Source organism: Pseudochaenichthys georgianus, chromosome 8 (genome assembly GCF_902827115.2).
Source record: "Pseudochaenichthys georgianus chromosome 8, fPseGeo1.2, whole genome shotgun sequence".
Taxonomy (NCBI): domain Eukaryota; kingdom Metazoa; phylum Chordata; class Actinopteri; order Perciformes; family Channichthyidae; genus Pseudochaenichthys; species Pseudochaenichthys georgianus.
In genome coordinates, this window is record NC_047510.2 from 16,585,909 (window position 1) to 16,603,968 (window position 18,060).

The 18,060-nt window shown below is 40.1% G+C and overlaps 2 protein-coding genes across 3 annotated transcripts in view; both read right to left on the reverse strand.

Moving 5' to 3' along the window:
* Positions 1 to 17: 17 nt before the first annotated feature.
* Positions 18 to 9,222, reverse strand: atxn7l3a (ataxin 7 like 3a). 2 transcript variants are annotated; one of them, XM_034089074.1, is made up of 14 exons: positions 9,002 to 9,222; positions 8,074 to 8,116; positions 7,879 to 7,979; positions 7,638 to 7,770; positions 7,372 to 7,543; positions 5,906 to 6,003; positions 5,792 to 5,814; positions 5,661 to 5,706; positions 5,091 to 5,128; positions 4,915 to 4,983; positions 4,756 to 4,799; positions 4,109 to 4,180; positions 3,067 to 3,203; positions 18 to 2,521 (listed from the first exon to the last, which is right to left on the reverse strand). In XM_034089074.1, the coding sequence occupies exons 3-14, from the start codon at positions 7,927 to 7,929 to the stop codon at positions 2,253 to 2,255; spliced, it is 1,152 nt and encodes a 383-aa protein (XP_033944965.1). In that variant the 5' UTR covers positions 7,930 to 7,979; positions 8,074 to 8,116; positions 9,002 to 9,222; the 3' UTR covers positions 18 to 2,252. The 2 variants fall into 2 exon arrangements, with proteins under 2 accessions (XP_033944965.1, XP_033944966.1); XM_034089075.1 differs by lacking the exon at positions 4,109 to 4,180.
* A 5,972-nt stretch (positions 9,223 to 15,194) lies between these two features.
* The window catches only part of ubtf (upstream binding transcription factor), a 19,165-nt gene continuing 16,299 nt past the window's right edge, over positions 15,195 to 18,060 (reverse strand). The window contains exons 22-23 of the mRNA XM_034088311.2: positions 18,006 to 18,033; positions 15,195 to 17,912 (exon numbers count right to left, since the gene is read on the reverse strand). Of these exons, the coding sequence (XP_033944202.1) occupies positions 17,793 to 17,912; positions 18,006 to 18,033 (148 nt within the window). The 3' untranslated portion in view covers positions 15,195 to 17,792. The remainder of the gene's footprint in view (positions 17,913 to 18,005; positions 18,034 to 18,060) is intronic.

Genomic DNA, 18,060 nt, shown 5'->3' on the forward strand with positions numbered 1-18,060 from the left:
CTAAAGAAGTAAGCCTCGGGGTTTGATTTGTTTTTATTCATATACAAACACCAGTATGCATTTAAGTGACAAAACTGATCACATTATGATCATCCACACATGCACAGAAATGTTTTGGAAACTCACAACATCACGTTCTTTGTAATTGCACTCGTACTCAACACAGATACACAAAGAGCCACAGCACAACATCAGTTGTTCGCTTCATCCAAGAAAAGTGGCTTAAGAATCGAAATCACACCAAGCACAGCATCTCAATAACAGTTCATTTATCTTTAGTGCACGTCACAAGACTTTACTGGAAAATATTCAAAAGGTTTCCACAGACCATAACAGAAGCCAAAGGAGTAACCATACTGGAAATAAATCAAGCTTTGACAGATTGTCACGTTCATTACATCTGAGAAAAATTCATGTACTTGGCTTTAGGGACTGTACCAAAATGACTCGAGTGGGAAGGGGGGGGGTTCATTTGAGCCACCAATGAGTGAATCAGACTCTGGCAGCACTTTCATCTTTCCTGTTATTAAAAACTGAGTTGTTGTAGCAAGTTGATCCTGACAAGGAATCACAAAAAGGTGCATCTTTGTGATCGATGCAAAACATTTATTTTCCACATATAAGAGAGGAATGAAATTAAAATGTTGTGGGTCGGGAAAAAGTGTTTCCTGCCTTTGCAAAAACATCAGGCAAAATTAATCAAATTCAGAAAAGGATTTCTTGAGAAAGAAGTGAATACAATGTGAAAAAAGCAAAAGTATTCATGGTCGTTTACGGTTTGAAAAGTAGTAATTGTCGTACAGTCCCTTAGTTTTGCAGCATTGATGTCCATATATATATACACTAACAAAGTACATCCTTCTGCTCACCTATGCACTCCTTACTAAAATTATTTCTGAAACTGTAAAGCCTTTGGGTTTAAATATAAGACACAAATAAAGAAAGCTTCTTTAAAATATCAACTGTGAAAAGTACAAGATTAGTAAAATAGTGCATCTGACCTCTAAAGCATGTCATTTATCTTACAACTTCAGAAAATGATATAAGCTCACAGACTTATTAGTCATGATCCTGAAAGACAAACAGAACTGCATCGCTTAATGAATTTGATCTCTAAGCAGAAATTCAGGGAAAATATACAAGAAACGTTTTTGTTTTTTTAAAGGAAAGAAAGTTACGTTTGATTCACGATGACTTTTCCCTCTCACGTGTCATACATACATGCACTGTACATGTGTGGCTCATGAAATATCAAAATCTGCATGAGCACACAAACTAAATACACACCACTGTACAGGCAAACAAAAAGTTAAATATATTTTTGATGTAAACAAAGAGTTAAATATATTAAATGGCACACGTACTATCTTAAAAATTTCACATTCTAGGATGCATAGTTTTATAAAAATATAAATGATCACACACGCACACTATTACCACACATACACTAGGCGAAAAAGTGCGTTGAAACTGAATGCCAGTCAGCTGACAGACACACTCACAACTGTGCAATACAATGCTAGAATTAAAAAGCCACTGATGAAAACACCTGTGTCAAATGCTGGAATAAAAGCAGTCAAAGTCATCATGTCTCCTCCAGACTGAGTTAAGTTGTGGGTTAAGTTAAGAGGGACAGGTCACAGAATTGCCAACAATAAGCAAACAAAGTAGGGGCAACAAAAGCCATTCCTGACTGACTACAGCTAATAAAAGATGTTCAATCGACTTCCTGTAAAGGGGGGACAATTTTGAGACGTCTAATGGGCCTTTTCAGAGCACATATTTTGATAAGTCTTAGCAGGAAAAGCATAGGTTTAATAATTGTGTTACCATAGCTATGTTCATTATCATCATCATTATTTTAGATTAGACCTGTGGTTTTCCTGATATATCATGTCAAAATACCTGCAGTGGAAAATAAAATAAGTAAATTATATATATATATTAAATGTGATCCAATATTTTTTATAAATATATAATATTGTACCACTCAGTTTTATTTGTAAACGGTACTGTAGCTGATAGGTATAGACACAGAGTGTGGCGAGGGTGTCATTTGGATAAAAAACATCTTAGATTTGTGAAGCCAAAACTATGAGACAACATTCCAGTAAAAATCTCAAATAATCTTTGAGATAAAACATGGAAATATTGTGTATTTCTTTTTTTTGCCAATAAACCACATGACTTCCCTGTAGTGGGCCTGTTAATGCAGGTAAGAACAGCAGGACTGAATGCTCTGAGAGCTTATGCTAGTTCAGGTCATCATAGATACTGGAGATAGAGGGGGCTGAGAGTTTTGGCCTCTTTTTTTTTATCGATAAGCTGATATTACTCTGAGAGCTGCTGCTGCTGCCACCACCTCCTCCTCCAGTCAGACTCACTCCTCCTCCTAGTCCTCCTAGTCCTCCTAGTCCTCCTCCTAGTCCTACTCCAACACCTCCTACTACAACTCCACTGTTCAAACCGAGAGAAGTCCTTTTCTTCTTCTTGGGCCTCTTAGAATCTGAATGGTTGGTGCCTGTGAGACAGAAAAAATGTGTCCATCAGTGGTCTTTACGTAAATAAAGAACATTATTTAAAAAGACATAGTTTAACCCAATTAAAAACAACTACTTTTCCCCTTACCAGTACTAGCCTACAAAGGCTAACCACAGTGGTCAAACTAATTCAAAGTTGCAGTTGTGACTGTAGTTAAAACTTTGGATTTCAATATCTTGTGAGAAAATGTCCATTGTTCAATATTGTTCTGTTCTAAAGAAACAAGGGTGCAAAACATGGCAGTAACAACAAAGTCGAATCAGAATCAACGGTCAACTGCAGTAACTGCTCACATCGAGGTCTGTAGATCCTCTTGAGCAGCCGAGTCATGTTCAAATGTGTTTTTGGGCAGCAAGTGCCACCTAGTTCCATTATATTCAAGAGAAGGCAGACATCTACTGTATAGCCGGGCACATATCTCCAACACCAGTCACACCGAAACACTCTAGCACTTTATTAGAGAGAAACAATAAGTACGTTCTGATTGTGGGCTGAACTGTCCCTTTCATTGAATGCATTCCTTACTGGCTTTCGATGAGGCGGAGTCAGTGGGTGAGATATCGGGGGAGTCCTCCCATTGCAGGCGGCTCATCAGGGTCTGTCCGTCAGGAATGTCAAAACTCTCGCTCTCCACCACAGCGTCAGGATCAGGCAGCGACGGCCTGTCAGGAAACACAGACACTGTCTGTTACTGGGGGGAACAAAACTATAAAATAAATTCCATATATTCATAATAGTAGTAGTACTTAATAAACATTCAAAAGGGCTGTAAGATATCTACAGCACATTAACATCAAAATCAATCGGACATAGGATTATCTTTTTTCTCCTCACCTACTGGCATTTTTAATCGCCAATGTTTTCTGAATTGTAATATGGTACCATTGTACTTAGGCCAGTGAAACAGTAAATCAATTCAACTTTCTCAAAAATAGGTAAAATATAATATACATTTTGTAGACTTTGATGAAGCCTTTAAAAAACGTTGTTTTTGTTTTTTTTGTTATTAGAAAACCAGATTTCTAAGGGTGAATATTAGTTTGGTTTTTTTAAAGTAAAAATGAAATTGTATTCTCTTCACAGCAAGGCGTTCATGATGAGAATTTCAACCATAGGATAATCTCAAATTGATTCAACTATATTAACAACATTTTTATTATCACAAGCTTGCAGTCATATGGGTTTTGTGGTTGAATGTCGTGTCTATAGGTGGCATAGAATTGCCTGCCCAAAGGATGCAGGAACCCCCACAGAGTTTGGTGAATCACATGCGGGCCGGCAAAAATCCCCTGGTGATAAAATAAGACCTTTTGAAATGATAAAGGGTCATCAGCTCAATTCTGTTATCACTTGTTAGAGGATGGACACAACTCTGCCTTTGTGAAGGAGCTGTTACTCTCAGAACATATGGCCCTTTCCCAAAGTGTTCACAACACTGACCAGCAGCAGTGTTCTGCTCGTCATACAAACAGTGAACTGTATCAGCAAACACCTGCACCATGAGGGTCACACAACACACACAAACATGAATTTGTTAGGCACACTTGTGTGTGAGGGGGACACTCACGCGGACGGGCCCAGGAGGAACACCCTGACGGCCCTCCTCTGTTCGTCCGAGTGCTGGGGACACCGCGGAGACCTGGTGGTACACAAGGTGGCATTAGAAATCCCTGACTCAGCGTCATGCATCGCCCCGACTGCCTGCATGCAGCCACAGGGGGGACGAACGGGCTGCTGCGGACACAACTAGTGACCAATCGGACGGGGCGGAGCAGGGGATAATGTTATGAAATGTTAGAGCTAGGTCACTGACGGGGTCCTGCATGGTCTACCTAAAAGTATGTGTAAATCTGTATTGTTTCGAGGAGAAAACAATTCAATCACTAGTCCAGCAAAATAAACGCATGTTGCCACTTGTGTACCCCTGAGTTAGTCCCACCACGCATGATCATTTTCATACAGAGGAAAATGATCAAGTTTCCAGATTTAACATGCAACCACAACATTAGTTTTTGAGACACAGTTTCACAAAGGGGGCAGACATAAAGACACTAACCTCCAAATTGGGATTCAACAACATGGTTTATCCGACATAACGCCAGGCGCTACAGGAACTGAAGCTACCCAGCACAATCACGGATATCAGCACCATAAAATAAGTTTATCGTGTTCCCACCAGTTCCTCTATGTGCCAGTAGATTCTACAGTAATTACCTGGTACACATCTTCTTGGTGTGCTCGGAGATCACCCCACATTGCTGTAGAAACAAACACAACCTGAATGATCGGCTTGATTAAAACAGGATGATAGTAAAAACTATTGTTGTGAGAAGTAAAGAACAGGAAATAAGTGAATATGTTTGGGTTACGCACCGTTGTTAAAAGGGATCGGACTTCATCAGGGCCTAAAGTTTCATAACTGATGCCGGTATTATAGTTGTACTAAAATTAAAGACGGACAAAAACACATTATTAAAACTTAGCACTGAGATGCAAAACAAGAAGGAAGAACTTTGAGGTCTTACAGGAAATGAAACACGGAAAGTCACCTTGTAAGGCTCTGTACTGACGCCGCTCCCAAGGTCACCTGGAAAAGAAGATAACTGTTGATTCTCTTTACTTTGACAACATTTATAAAACTGTCACAAATATGATCAAAATAAGATGTCAAGTGTCAATAAACGGTTTCCAACCACTTCAAGTTATATACTTTGAAACCATCTTACAGCCCTTTAGATTTAGATTGGCTCCTCGCTTCTGAAAAAAACTCTTGATCAATACACTTAAAGAATTGATATTTTCACAGTTCCGCTGTGCAACATTAACTGCATACAAATCCAGTAGTAGGCCTGAAAAGATTGCCAAACCCTTCCAATGTTGTACATCTACAAAGCTACTGCGTGTATAACCTCTTTACGCTGACAACCAGTGTTCAGATCCTACTTCCTGTGACTGAGGAAACTGTGGGTACAGAACGTCCTGAAAAAAGCTTATGTTTCCAGACTGATGAACGGACACGGTCCAGGATCAGTGCAGATTCATTTCAAACATTTATACCACAATATGAGAGGCACATGGAGCAAAACTTCACCAATACACAAGAAGCTAAATAGGCTCACCATTTTTATGTTTTATAGATTTGGATCTTCTTGGAGAATTTTGACTCTGCACAAAGAAAATAATTCGGATAAGATTAAACTCATTTTACATATTTAATAACATCTTCAAAAGGGAGAACAAACAAAAATACCTTATCAGACTTTCTCTTCTTGGCTGTGGTTTGGAAATAAGATGTTTGTTTACTATATGAAATTAACCAGGGGTTTTATTTTTAATTTATGAATGAGCGGAAAAACATTCTCACCTTTTTTTTCTGCCCCATACGACCAGTCGTTATCATTGAGATCATCGTTGTCTTCCTGATCACTCTCTGATTTGCTCATGTTATTATTGCTGGCTAGCCTGTTGAAAGATAAAGACAGAAAATAATCAAACCATCTGACAACCTTGGCATCACTGGCACAGCTCTGTCATGGTTTCAGTCCTATCTATCAACCAGGTCTCAGTTTGTTAGCATCAGCGGCTCATCCTCCCCCTTGGCCCCAGTCAACCATGGTGTCCCCCAAGGCTCCGTGCTTGGTCCCCTACTTTTCACCATTTACATGCTCCCCCTTGGCCAGATCATACGTCAATTCGGTCTCAATTTCCACTGCTACGCTGACGACACTCAGCTCTATCTCAGCACCTCACCATCCGCCCAGCTCCCTCCACAGTCTTTGGTCAACTGTCTCCATGCCATAAAAACCTGGATGACAGCAAATCTACTCAAACTCAACAGTAAGAAGACTGAGCTCATGGTTGTGGCCCCCAAAGCACTGCTCCTGAAGGTTGGGGATCTCCTCCTCCACATTGACGGCTGTTCCATCTCCCCGTCTCCCGAAGTCCGTAACCTGGGTGTCATCCTTGACTCCACTCTCTCATTTCAGTCACACATCAAATCCGTCACTAAGTCTGCCTTCTATCACCTCAGGAACATCTCCCGTCTACGACCATCACTCTCTGATTCCGTGGCCGAGACCCTCATTCATGCATTCATCTCCTCCCGGTTGGATTACTGCAACGGAGTCCTGTTCGGGGTTCCCAGTAAAGCCCTGGACAGGCTCCAGTATGTGCATAACTCGGCTGCCAGGGTGCTCACTCACACCAAGCCCTGGACAGGCTCCAGTATGTGCATAACTCGGCTGCCAGGGTGCTCACTCACACCAAGCCCTGGCAGCACATCACCCCCACCCTGATCCACCTCCACTGGCTCCCAGTCAAGCACCGTATCACCTATAAACTCCTTCTTCTGACTTACAAATCCCTCCATGCCCTCGCCCCTCAATACCTGTCTGACCTTCTCCGCTACCACACTCCATCCCGGAAGCTAAGATCATCTGGACAGGATCTCCTCTCCACCCCCCGCACCAGGTTGCAGACTTTTGGTGACAGAGCCTTCAGTGTGGCATCCCCCACCCTCTGGAACTCTCTCCCCCCCGAAATCCGCAGTGCCCCAACCCTGGACATTTTCAAAAAAGCCCTCAAACGCACCTTTTTACCAAGGCTTTCCCCACTGTATAGTTAGTTTAATAGGTTTATTTTTCCGCTACTTCCCCCCCCCACCCCCTTAACCTGTCTGCCTTTTTTCCCCTACTCCCCCCCCCCTACCCGACTTGTAAAGCGACCTTGGGTTTCCTGAAAGGCGCTATAAAAATATTATATATTATTATTATTATTATTATTAACATACCTTTTTCAATACAAAGTCTGTTCTGAATGACCTTTACCTACCTGCGGTTTGCAATGCGACTGCTGTTTCGTCCCATGCCGAGACATTTCTCCAAATGCGGGGCGAAGCGAGAAGCTGCTATCAATCTTTTGCAGTTTGGGCACTCGCACTCTTTGTTTTTCCACTGATTGTACACTTGGCCAAATATGTCCACGCCTGGCTGATCCACAATTTCTAGAAGAGTAATAGAAAAAGGCATATGCTGTAAGGATACACACCAGAGGAAAATGCATATGGGGCAGAAGAAACTGAAAGACATGACACCAACCAAACTCCTTCATGCTCTCTTGGTCTGTTTCATCCAAGAAAAAATAACCCTGTTTCACAGCACGATGCACCTCAAAACACAGGCCCAAACAGGCATCATCCACCAGCTCAGAGTAGATGTCATGGACCAAGGCCTGTAAGTTTAAAATACCAAATTCAACGGGATGACACATAAACCCATGAAAGACCAATATTGTTCTTTGGGTGACAGTTAAAAGTGAATTAGGTATATATTATCTCACCTCCAGCCTGGTGTTGTCTGGGCCTGACAGGGGCATATCCTCCATTTTCATTTGCAAAATCTGTATGGGAAATCTTGACAGCAAGGTAATAAGATGCTGACCTGAGGATTATAAACAAACAGAAAAGAACATTTGTACGATCACTCTGTCATCTAGTGTCTAGTTCATTGTCAAACTGATACTTATAATACTTACTTTTAAGGGAGATGTTAACAATTGTTTCAGATATGTCTTCAATCTATTGAAAAAAATAGAGAAAATATATAAACTAATGAATTAGATGGGTCTTAATTGCTCGCCAGAGGTAACATTCAGTTCAATAAAGTGTATAGTAGTAATATTGTATAACATAATATGTATAGTACAGCAATTTAACAAAGAACATTAACTTATATACACTAGTAGTATAGTATGATGTACTAGTTATATTCAATAATATACTGTACATTAATAAAGCTAAACTGTATCATTTGACATCAATATAAAAATGATAGGCAAGGAAAGGCAAGGCAAGGCAAGGCAAGTTTATTTAGATAGCACCTTTCAGCACCAGGCAATTCAAGGTGCTTTACAAAAATGAAAGACATTCAGACAAAGGCATTTCAAAATAACAATAATAATGATAGAATGTAGTGGCTCAAAATATTGCGTTTGTATTTTAAAATAATGATTTCAGTACCTCAAAAAACTACTTGGTATCTCAAAATAACGCTAAACTCTTATTGAGAAGAATATTTCCCATTAAAATGACTTAAAATGATTTTCCATTACAAAGGTAACGTTAAGTTTCCATTTTACTTTTCTTTTACTCGCGGTAATAGGCTTCCATAATAAACACTGCAAGAATAGCTATAATTTAAAACACCCATCAACATAATGTTGCAAACGGCTAACGTATGTAGGACACAACTGCAATATTAATGGAGGAAAGGATGACAGTTGTTAGCAATCTGAGCACTGTTATTACTTTACTTTGCACTGTTGGCATTTGATAGTTAGCCCAGCTACTCTATAAGCTAGTTTGATGAAAGAAAGACAATTCTGGCATATTGATTGAATTCAATATTCGGATACAATGTGATGTTATGTTTCCAATTTCACACGATAAAATGTTTCCTCTTACCTTAGCCTGAAACAGGCAGTTTCTCCGAGGGTAGCACTAGCAACATCTCTGTGTCAGTCAACCCACATACAACTATGTTAATAAGAAACCTGCACTTCAGGTACGTCCATGTTCTATCTTTTAAAGATCCTGTATTAAAATGTTTGATGTCGCAGGTGTCCGATACATTATCGCTACAAGCCTGCTTCACACAGAGGAGGCCAACAACGACGAACTAAACACAAAACACAAAAACAACTGTTTTCCGGTTTTAACCTTCAAAATAAAAGCCTTCTGATTACGAGCTGTCAAATGTTTATTTAGCGGAAACATTCTTAATTTCCAGAGGTCATGGAAATACTTAGATATATTCTACTTCAATATAGTAGCATGTAAAAATACTTTTGGATTTAATATCTGAATTAAAATTATCTTTAAAGACTCGTTTGTGACGCAGCTGAGTCCTCAAAGATGACTTTATTTTGAAGTTTCAACCATTGTGCAACCGGACTTACTGACACATTTGACGCATGTCGGGGAGGTTTACTCATAGGCTGCAGTCGGATAGTTTAAAAATCAGCTCCTAAATTCTAAGGCTGCAGTCGGATAGTTTAAAAATCAGCTCCTAAGTTCTAACCCTATCGTCTATTCCTTGACCTCTGAGTGAAACGTCACGGGGTTAAGGGATAGTGGATAGGAGAATTCAAAAGGACTTAGGAGAAGAGACTGCGGTACTTTAGAGAATCCGAATGCACTTTCACTATCCGACGTGTTTATGATGCGCCAGCGGACGTCATTGTGTGCGTCTGCTGCTGTGGGGAAACTATGGAAACCACAGTTTTCTATACAGCGGACTACAACATGGATGTTTAATAAGAACGAGGGACTGCTGTGAACTCATCTAGAGACTCTGCTCCGTGCTCTGATGCTGCTGCTTTGCTTTATGAACGTGGACAACAGAGAAACATATTCTTCATGACCAAAGTTGGAATTGAAATAAAAAAGGAAAGTGAAACTTATGCTCGTCACCCTCTCCCTCCGGTCCACATTAATACAAATGATCCCAATACGTATGATTGTATGAACTAAAGATCTTAAAATCAATACAGATGTATTTATTATAAACATTAGTCCTTAACATCTATCACTGTGTATATCACCATTCAAACATCTTTTAAAAGTTGAACAAACCCCACACAGCTCAGTAAAGACTGAAATGTTGACTTTATTTGATAATTTCAGTGAAAACTAACGTTCATATTTCTCTTTTTGATTATAATACTGATGAACGTTCAAAACAAAGCACTTTGGCAACTTACCACCTATGTTTTAAAATGCTTAATAAGCACCGTAACTTTCATGATATCATTTCTCGGTCATAATCGGTTGTTTCCGTGAACGGCCGACTGTTGAGTGACGGCAAATGCTGCGGCTGCAAGGCATTGTGGGGCAGCATTTTCGCTTCTCCTGTCGGTTAGGGAGGTCCAGTGGTTCCTAAGCTAAAGGAGGTTATAAAGGAAGTTTGAAACCTCCTTTCCTATCATTCTCATCATTCTAGAGAATTCGAACGGCACTTATCATGGCTGCCACTGAGGGACTTCCGGGTCATTTCACTCCTTTAGGAAGGTTCCTAAGCTAAATGGACTATTCGACTTCAGCCCGGTACTTTAGAGAATCCGAATGCACTTTCACTATCCGACGTGTTTATGATGCGCCAGCGGACGTCATTGTGTGCGTCTGCTGCTGTGGGGAAACTATGGAAACCACAGTTTTCTATCAGCGGACTACAACATGGATGTTTAATAAGAACGAGGGACTACTGTAAACTCATCTAGAGACTCTGCACCGTGCTCTGATGCTGCTGCTTTGCTTTATGAACGTGGACAACAGAGAAACATATTCTTCATGACCAAAGTTGGAATTGAAATAAAAAAGGAAAGTGAAACTTATGCTCGTCACCCTCTCCCTCCGGTCCACATTAATACAAATGATCCCAATACGTATGATTGTATGAACTAAAGATCTTAAAATCAATACAGATGTATTTATTATAAACGTTAGTCCTTAACATCTATCACTGTGTATATCACCATTCAAACATCTTTTAAAAGTTGAACAAACCCCACACAGCTCAGTAAAGACTGAAATGTTGACTTTATTTGATAATTTCAGTAAAAACTAACGTTCATATTTCTCTTTTTGATTATAATACTGATGAACGTTCAAAAAAAAGCACTTTGGCAACTTACCACATACGTTTTAAAATGCTTAATAAGCACCGTAACTTTCATGATATAATTTCTCGGTCATAATCGGTTGTTTCCGTGAACGGCCGACTGTTGAGTGACGGCAAATGCTGCGGCTGCAATGCATTGTGGGGCAGCATTTTCTCCTCTCCTTTCGGTTAGGGAGGTCCAGTGGTTCCTAAGCTAAAGGAGGTTATAAAGGAAGTTTGAAACCTCCTTTCCTTTCATTTGGAGAATTGGAACGGCACTTATCATGGCTGCCACTGCCACTGAGGGACTTCCGGGTCATTTCACTTGGTTAGGAAGGTTCCTAAACTAAATGAACTATTGGAACGCAACCCAGATTTTCTGGCGGAGCTCACCCGCCGCCATCTTGCTACAGTTAACAGCTACTCTGGTACGCGCTATGGTAGCTGTTGTAAGGTGAATGATCTGCACCAAAATACTCTTAACTCGCTGAAATCTTGACTGATTCACAAACGGTTTGGTTTATTATCAACTTTATTAGCATGGCTATGATACAGGATGCTTGGACATGTTGAAATTGCAGCTTTTCTTTGTGTATGTGGTTGTATTTATTAGCTGGCTAATAACAAGAGGCTGTGAGTGAGACCTAGGCCCTTTCTCATTTCTCGAACTCCCCTCCTCGACTCCCCTCCTCGACTCCCCTCCTCGATACTTAGTCCCGCCCACAGGAGATGGGAGCGGAGGAGCCGAGGAGGGGAACCGAGGAGAGAGGAGGGGAAGCAGCAGGCAGTTAGAGAAATGAGAACTCCTCTCCTCTGAGTGGTCATTTTAAAGAGACGTCCATTAATGATGACAGGAGGCAGCAGCCCTCTGTCTGATGGACAGATGTGTTCATGACCACTTATATATTTACTTTGATTCATTCACAGTGCGGTGTCATGAGACAATAATGGCTACAGATGCGGACACACACACACATATATATGTATATATTTATATAAATATATACAATTTCAGAATCAAGCAGAGCACTCTCAAAATAACGTAACACTATCAGAGACTGGATATATCCCCCCCCCCTCTCTGGTCGCTACAATGTGGAAAATAAATTACGGGCCAAAAGTTGTATTTACAAGTATTAAAAGTAAGCAGAGGACACCAAACCAACTGAGACCTGTCTGTCCGCTGCATCTACGCACACACTGTACCACACACACCTACACCACACACACGCATATACAGCTCCTAAAACAGGCTACAGCCGTGGTGTATTTTATTGTGAAGCACTAAATGGTTTTAGAAAAATATCGACTCTTTGTTTGTAGATATCTACTAAACTAAAGCAAAAAGAGTAGGCCTGTTCTACTGAGTGATATATATTATACACACTGCTCTGCTTTCTGCACGGACCTCACAGCTGTTCTCACTGTAAACATCGCGTCGCGATGAAAGCAGTTAATAAAATAATATCCAGGGGATGCATGCAGAGCTGTCATTGGCTGAGATAAGTCCGGCCGTACGTCACGAGTCTTTGAAACATCTCTGTTGCCGGAAATGCATCCACGAAGCAGCCGTGGAGGACCGTGGAGGACCCATCAGTGTATCCTCGGTTAGAGCTCCTCCAGAGAGCCTCCTCGACGCTCGATCCTCGGTCCTCGAAGTGCATTTAGAGAAATGAGATGTCCTTCAACATGGCGCGCTGAAATTCATTTCCGGGTCACTACCGGAGGACCGAGGAGTCGAGGAGGGGGATTTGATAAAATGAGAAAGGGCCCTAGTATTACAAAGTTGACCCAGCAACTTTACACCAGTGGGAAAGGCAGAACTGCTCTTTCTTTTCAACATAATTAACATATTAAGTTACACATTATTTCTTCCAAGTGGTTTGGCTTGTTAAAAATATCTTACATTTAAATGCATTATGATATAGGAAATTGCTGGCTTTGTGTTTACAGAAGTACCTGACTATGCCTGACTTTTGTGCAGCCTACGGATGCTCTAATCCCCGTAGTCTGGAAACAAGAACCCGTGGAATCACCTTTCACGTGTAAGATATGACAATATTATGACTATAATTAGGATAATCGTTAATTACGATAAGATAAGATAAGACTTTATTCATCCCGAAGGAAATTGTTGTGCCAGAGTAACAAAATACAATAAACACAATAAACACAGCAGCAAAACTGTACACTAAAAGTGCAGCAAAAAGAGCAATTAAACATCCACAGACAACATTAAACGTAGAAACATAGATGGTCACACAATCAATGCATTTATTCACTAATACATACTTAGTGGATGGGGAGGCGTGTGGTGCAGTGGATAGAGCCTTGGTGTTGGGATCAAGGGGTCACAGGTTCAAACCCCACTGCAGTCAGCATAATTTGCTCCTGTGGGGACTGCCCACAGTATTGAGTATGTGAGTCGCTTTGGATAAAAGCGTCTAACAAGTGACATGTAATGTATGTACATTACAAGTCCTGCTACACAGGATCAGTGGGGCTATGTGAGATAATAGTATTACAAGATTGTTGTTGACCCAGCCTCTTTAGAATATGTTGCTACCATTTCTTTACACAATTATTTAATCTTTCTTTTGGACATCTTTTTTATAACTCTTAGTGTGGTTGTCTTATTCTTAAAGTATGTATGTATACATACTTTAAGTATGTATATGTATGTATATGTATGTATGTATACATACATACACACATACAGCATTTTCGAACGTTATCTGTGAACGTATAGCTGTGACTGAACGAATGAGGTCATCGGAGACATCGATATGCACTATGTGGACAGTGGACACCGCAGAACTTCAGGGACCTCTGGTTTCACCTGGTAAGTTCCTGTTTTGTGCAAGACAAAATGTGTCCCGCTCTATCGAAATCAGTCGGAAGTCGCAACGGCTCATTTCAGAATAAACGTGGATTTACGTAAAAAACTATTTTTTCAGGGTTCGGGTGTTTTGTTTGATTTTAAACAAACCAAGTCTTGGCTTTCAGAATATGAAACTTTTATTTCCAAAATCACACGATAAGTACATTTTTGAAGCTTGTGAAGGGACGAAGACAGGCACCTCTCACTCGCACTCTGCTCTTCCAGCAGCGCCGCCCCCCTCCCTCCGGCTGACATTATGAACGTAAGAGTAAAGTAATCATAGATAACACGGCAGGATCCTTTACAGTTTGTTTTCATCTGATTTAAATTAAACAGAGTCTTGGCTTTCAGAATATTAAACTTGTTTCGGCAAATTCAGATGATAAATATAACTTTGAAGCTTGTAACGGCATAATTACAAGCGGGGAACGGAGTCATTTAACGCCACAGCAGGCACAACAACAGCCGGTGTTTCTTGTGAGGGTTTTCCCCGGGAAACAAACACAATACACACAAACGCAAAAATACACAAACACACACACGCACACACGTATACACACACATTCGCGAGCTTCCCCTCCAAACGAAAATATCTTCCCTCCGTAGTATTTTGATCATTTGCTCCACTAATAATCAATCAGATCGATGGATTCCAGAGAAGAGGAAACTTTAAAGGCCTTTTTCTCAAAATGAGGACTCTGTGACAGTCATTATATAATGTGACATATTTCGCTTAATATTTGGAGTACAAAAACAATCCTGATATCATTAGAAAGCTAGGAATCTCCTCTTTCCAACCGTGTATACAACTCAAAATGTGTCTTCGGGTCAATGCGACTGATTTCGATGGAGCAGGTCACAAATGTCATTCAGTTTAAAATGTAGTAAATTAAAAGAGAAATGCTGTACATTTTAATAATAGGCCAAGACTAGTGAATTTTGGTAATGTATGCTTGACAAATAACTAAAGCTATTAATTTATGAAATTGTTTTCGATCAAACAGTATTACTTCTTTTAACAGATACTCTTATTGTTTTAGCTTATTTAAGTTGTATGTTTAGTGTCCACGGCTCTCCATCCTTTCGAACAATGCTTAATACAGAACACACACCAACTGTTAAAGATCATTTTTTATTTGCCCAAATACTTGAACTACAAGGACATAAGAACACCCTCAGCTATAGAAAACATCACATTTTGTCAAATGATCAGCAGTACAAACTTGTAAAGCTTTGCTGTCTTAGATATCTCTATAAACCAACATAAGGGAGAGAATAAACAACTAAAACAGGTGAATTTAACCAAAAGCTCTCCCCTGAGTGAAAAACTCACTGGCCTCAGAAGTCACAGGTGAGCGTTTGTCAAATGAAAGCACTAACAAAACAATAAGCACTGAATACAAAAACAGTATTTACAGGAAAAATTACAAGTTTTTAACCCCAATCATCTGGCAACTTGCCCAAATCCCTTTTACAAACTCCCATCTATCAATATCAGCAATCACGTGTCTTCTACCTCCCCTCATTATTTAAATAGTCCACAATGGTTTTTGTTTCAGACAGGGATGAGTTTGAAAATGGCCAAAATCAGTTCATTAATAACAGATTATTAATAGATGCGATGTACTCATTTGTCTATGGACCTATAATGACAGTCATGGAAATCTTGTCAATGACACGACAGTGCCAACCAGAAAAATGACTAAAGACCTTTGGAAAGAAAAATTCAAAGATTTAACAATATCTACATTCATGGTGTTGTATGACGTCCCCACACAGGCACAAACATGCACGCTGCAGTCACATCATGGTATATGCAACAAAACAGTAAAAACAGCACACATTAAAGCAAAGAAACACACTCTCACACCCTCATATATACACAGCTTTGTGTATATATGCACACAAACTCACACAGGAGGGACAGATTTACATTAAGTGCACACTTTTTTTGGGATTAAGCATTAGACTACAACCCTTTCGGATTACAGTCCATAGCATTACAAATTCAAAAGAAAATACAATTTATGAAAACCATTCAGCTCAACAAAATGATTCCAGATGGATCAGAACACAATAGAACAAACATTTTTAACTCAAACCATAAACTTAAAACAACAGTTTGGAGAACAAACATATACCATCTGTATTCTTTAGTCAGATTGGGCTGTACATGTGGAAAACCAGTGTTATCCCTTCAATGACAAACTGCTCGGTCACACAATACACACTGTTCATTACAGTCAGGCCAGAAGGAACTAAGACAAACAGAATTGCTTGAAAATCGTGGATAAAATGTACGAGACATGTCTTGTTAACTTCAATAAATGACACATGGCAATGGATCCTGCAGCGCCTTTAAAAAGTATTCACCTTCTTTAAATCTCTTTCTGTTTTAAGCCTAATGCAAACAGGCTGTTTTGACACACAACAGAACAAGTCTTTACAAATGATGTTTTCATTTAGTTATATCAAAAAAACTAATGAATATAAAAAGGTATTTGACTGCTGCAGACGGATTGTTAAAAGTTGAAGTGAGATCACTTGTGTGATTAAAATTGGGACCAGTAAGAAACCTATACCTAGAAGCTCAGTCTGTAATTAAACATACTTGTGAAGACAAAGGAACATGTACAGAAAATACACATTCACAGGGATGATTAAAAAACAAACACATTTATGGGATTAATGATGATGTGGGCATTTCAAACTTCCTGTATATTTAGATACATTTGTCTTTTCTTTACAGGCAATTTTGCTGCTGTCTTACTAGATGCAATCGATGTCGGTTATACTTCAAATATGAAATGTCTGCAGCACTTTGAAACACATCACAGATCGTTGTGTACAGGGTTCCTCACTATTAGTGCAACAAATAAGTACATTTCATGGTAATGATGCAGTATAAAGACCTTTTTTCTGTCCGAGAGTATCAAAGCATCCACATTGTGCAACGCCATAAATTAATAAAACATGAAAGTCCAAAAGGGTGTGAATACTTTATATATGCACTGCTATCTATTAAATGAGAACATGAGTTAGTAACAAATTCCCAAAAATTTCCAGCAACAAAAAGACATTCATAATGGCTTGATTATTTTTCCTGAAAAAATACCACCTCTTTAACAACCAAATGATAAAATCTACATCATAAATTGAGAAAAGAGAACAAAGCGACAAGGCTCTGAGAAAAAAATAGGGAAACATTCTGAAGAGTGCAATATTTCATTACCCAGCACACCCCCCCCCCCCTCCCCACGTCACTCCCTAAAGTGATCCATGTTCTTCGGCTCTATGAAGCCTGTTAACAACTCATGCCGCCTGTCTTTAACTAATTACCAGAATAAAATAAAACACTGGAAGGTTAAGAATTACCCTCAACACTAAAACTCTATCCTAACCCTGAACCTGTAAGTCAAGATTGAAACCAACGACGTCACCGAACTAGTTTTTGGCATAACGTCAGCGGCCCGTACTGTGAGATGCCAATCACAGCGGGGGAGGGGATGAAACTGATTCTGGACATAGGGGCGGAGTCCCTCAATGAGTAAGATCACCATCAGTGACATTGAGTGGGTGAGTGTGAGGTGGATGAGGCGGTGCGGGGCTCCCTCTGGTGGGCGGAGGAGAGCAGGGTTGGCACAGTGGCAGAGCTCCTTTGACTCTTGGCTCAGCTCAGCGCTGCTCAGTTTGTCTCACGAAGACGTCGGCAAGTTTCAGTCCGAATCAGAGTCCGACGACTCCTGCGAATTCGAATCACTGCTGCTGTCCTCTGACTTGTTCTCCTTATCTTCTGCCTCGTTATCCTCATCATCGTCATCATCCGCCTCCTCCTTCTTCATCAAACAAAAAGTAAAGTGTTTTTTTTTACACCACAATCAACTTCCAATTATTTTTGGTATCCGTGTTTGATGGCAGTGAGAGACAACACTCACCTCATCATCGTCATCATCCTCGCTGGATGAGGATGTCTCAGTTGAAGCC